The sequence below is a fragment of the Morone saxatilis genome, unplaced genomic scaffold (genome assembly GCF_004916995.1).
Source record: "Morone saxatilis isolate NCDOM2014 unplaced genomic scaffold, NCSU_SB_2.0 Contig6, whole genome shotgun sequence".
In the NCBI taxonomy this organism is placed as follows: Eukaryota; Metazoa; Chordata; class Actinopteri; family Moronidae; genus Morone; species Morone saxatilis.
In genome coordinates this window covers 2,393,432-2,396,561 of record NW_023340206.1, presented here as the reverse complement: position 1 = coordinate 2,396,561, position 3,130 = coordinate 2,393,432, and the positions used below count along the sequence as shown (strand labels likewise).

Below are 3,130 nucleotides of genomic sequence, written 5' to 3'. Positions count from 1 at the left end.
AAAAACGATGCAGAAAACAGGATGAAAATATGATCTCATCTGTTTGTTTCAGGAATTGATGTGAGGAAGGGTCCACCCGATCTGTGTGGAGCGATCATAGATGCATTATAAAGCCAAGGGCGAGCGGTGACTGTCGGAGCGTTAGCAGCTCATCAGGTGAGTCAAATGTTTGCTACGTCACAGCTTATTTGGAAAAAGTGTTTCCATCTCCCATTCTGCGCATTAACCAAAAACAAAACAAAAACCTCAAATGAGCATAAAAAAGTTTTAGCAAAATCCATCAGCCTTTTTCTAATGTGATACATTAAATATGTTGATGGGAAACACAGCTGTCAAATGTGCTCCAGTGAAGAAAATGTATTTTCCTCATATATAAATAATTACATTACAAGCTTTTTTAATGCTTAACTCTAGGTGTTGTTTAGTGTGTGTGTGTGTGTGTGTGTGTGTGTGTGAGTGAGTGTCTGAGGGTAATTTCCCTCCTGAAAGATGCAATAACTTTGTCTCTGTGTTCTTAAACACAGCACTTAAGACCAGAGTCCGGCGATGACTAACGGTTAATGCTGGACACATAAATACTGTGAGAGGGAGAAACAGAAAGAGAGAGCAGGGAGAAGTAAAGGAGAAACATCCATCAACGGGCTCTCCATTACACTCCTCTCATCAGTCCTCATTTAAGGAGCTGTCCTGCCTCTCTTTCTTTATTTCTCTCCCTCCTCCTCTCATTAATGTTCTTTCTCATTGGGGTCAAACGTCAGAGGAGTTAGACGTAACAATGTTCCAGAAATGAGCGGTAAATTCCTGCTAGAGCTCTGGGAAGACTCTCAATTATTAAACTTCACTCACTATATTACCATATTTAATATTTAATGCCACTGTGTGTGTGTGTGTGTGTGTGTGTGTGTACCTCATGGTAGGTATCTTCTAGCTCTCCGTCATAGATCCACCTGTACAGGAAGTTGAGGATGGGGTGTGACACCAGGCTGAGGATGTGTTGAACCAGCGCTCTCATGTGCGGGTCTCCCGTTTTCCCGTAAGAGTGGACAGCAGAGGCCAGCTCGCCTCCTTTCCGACCTGAACGCACGCGCGCCCACACACACACACAGGCAGGCATGATGAAACGAATGCTGAAGGGATGTCCAATTCACCCAACACTACATTAAACCCCTGGTGGTTGACCCACCTTTCCAAAACCAAATACAGCGCACACACACACACAAACATTCAGCCCACCTTGGCAGAAGTCGACAAGGGCGGCCAGCGTTTTGAGTCGGACTTTGGGGTCGTACATCCAGACCAGGAGCCTCCTGAGAGTCAGACTGCTCTCTGTGCACACGTTCACACCCTGCTCATCCTCCACCTGCAACTATGACACACACACACACACACACAGATCAAAAAGGACCAACGATCAGAAGCAGAGCAGGAAATGATCCCAGTGGGTATTTATCGTTGATTGATCGTATGGAAACCATTTCATTTGATATGACTGCATCACAACACATGAAGGGTTCTTTAGTTATATACTTGATTATCCACCATCTTTTCTAGTCCAAGAAATTCTGAACGTCCCTTGTCTCTGTGGGCGTTAACCTGTTTGCTCTGCGTACCTGTGAGTGGAGGACGGACAGCAGCCTGTAGTACTCCTTCAGCTCCTGATGGAGCGCGGCACAGAAGCTCTAAAGAGGAGGACAAGAGAGAGAGAAGGTGTTTGAGGAGGATTAGATACAAAAAGGAGCGGGTAGATCCTCAGTGATAATTAATACATATGGGACACACCTGTCCGACCAGTCCAAAGGCCCGATCGAGGCTCCTGGCATCGGTGTACTTCCTGACTTTGTTGTGGAGCCAGCCGAGCTCTGCCAGTCTGCTGCTGGTGTCCCTCAGGGACTTGCACAGCACCACCTGGTGAGACACAGCGCACATTACAACAACCTGCGCTTGTTTATCAACAACCTGCGCTTGTTTATCCATCTTGTGTTAAACAGAAAGCATAGAAATTGTAATGATATGAGAGGAAATGATGCATATGATGCTCACTGTCCTGATCTGAGCACATACGTGAGAACAGTATATTAATTAAAAATGTAACTACACTGAAGTATCATCTGTCACAAATCTCACTGAGAAAGCGCTGACGGAGTTACATAATGCAGCCTTGCAGCAACAGATTTGTTTTCCAGCCAGGGAGGAGATCACAATGCATTAAACTTTTATCTGTTTTACAAAACCTCTTTACACAGACAAGTTAAGTGGCTAGAGATGAGTCCAAAATATCTCCATCCTTGACTCATTTATCTCTGGCCTCAGTGGCTCCTGCTACATCAGGATGGTGACAGCAGACTGACCACAGGGCTATGTTTAGCACCACTGAGAATATGGGACAGGTTACATCTGAGGCTTTGCTATCGATAATACAGGAGAGGAGGAGGAGGAGGAGGGGAATAAAAAGAATTGACGGGACAGAGAAAAGAAAAGAGAAAAGAAGAGGTCGATGTGGATTGCAGCCAAAGAGCTTCCTATTGATCTGTTGAATCTTGCTTTTAAAGTCCAATCAACAACAATATTCTTGATATCATATCAGGCACTCTGGATGTGTGGTGGCCATTACTTCAACACAGACGCTCTCAAAAAGAAGAGAGTGAACAGCTAGTTTTAATTTTGGGGGTTTATGGCCAAAAAAAAAAAAAATATATCTAGAATTAGCGCTGAAACTAGTTAATTAATTAACAAGTCGATATACAGAAAATTAATTGAAAACAGTTCTGATAATCAAGCAAAAATTCTGTTTTAAAAAGTGAGGATTTGCTGTTTTTCTCTTTTTCATCTCATGTAAATTGAATATATTTGGGCGTTAAACTGTTAGTTGAACAAAACAGGTAATTTTAAATGCGTCACTTTTGGCTCAGGTGCCATTTCTAACTATTTTTTAACATTTGGTAGACTAAACAATTGACCCATCTTAAGCCACGCCCCTTTTTGTTATGTGCTCCAATAACATTTGAGCATGTCTTGGTCAACTTCCTCCTTCCCTGTATTTAGATATTCTATATATATATATATATATATGTTTATGTTTACATATATACATATACATATATATATATATATGTTTATGTTTACATATATA

General features: G+C 42.2%; 1 protein-coding gene across 1 annotated transcript in view; it reads right to left on the bottom strand.

Annotated features, from left to right (window-relative positions):
- Positions 1–3,130, bottom strand: part of tubgcp3 (tubulin, gamma complex associated protein 3) — a gene marked incomplete in the record, with an annotated part of 14,901 nt that overhangs the window by 6,490 nt on the left and 5,281 nt on the right. Inside the window, 4 exon segments of the mRNA XM_035677866.1 lie at positions 908–1,074; positions 1,234–1,366; positions 1,611–1,679; positions 1,780–1,905. Coding sequence (XP_035533759.1) covers positions 908–1,074; positions 1,234–1,366; positions 1,611–1,679; positions 1,780–1,905 — 495 coding nt within the window.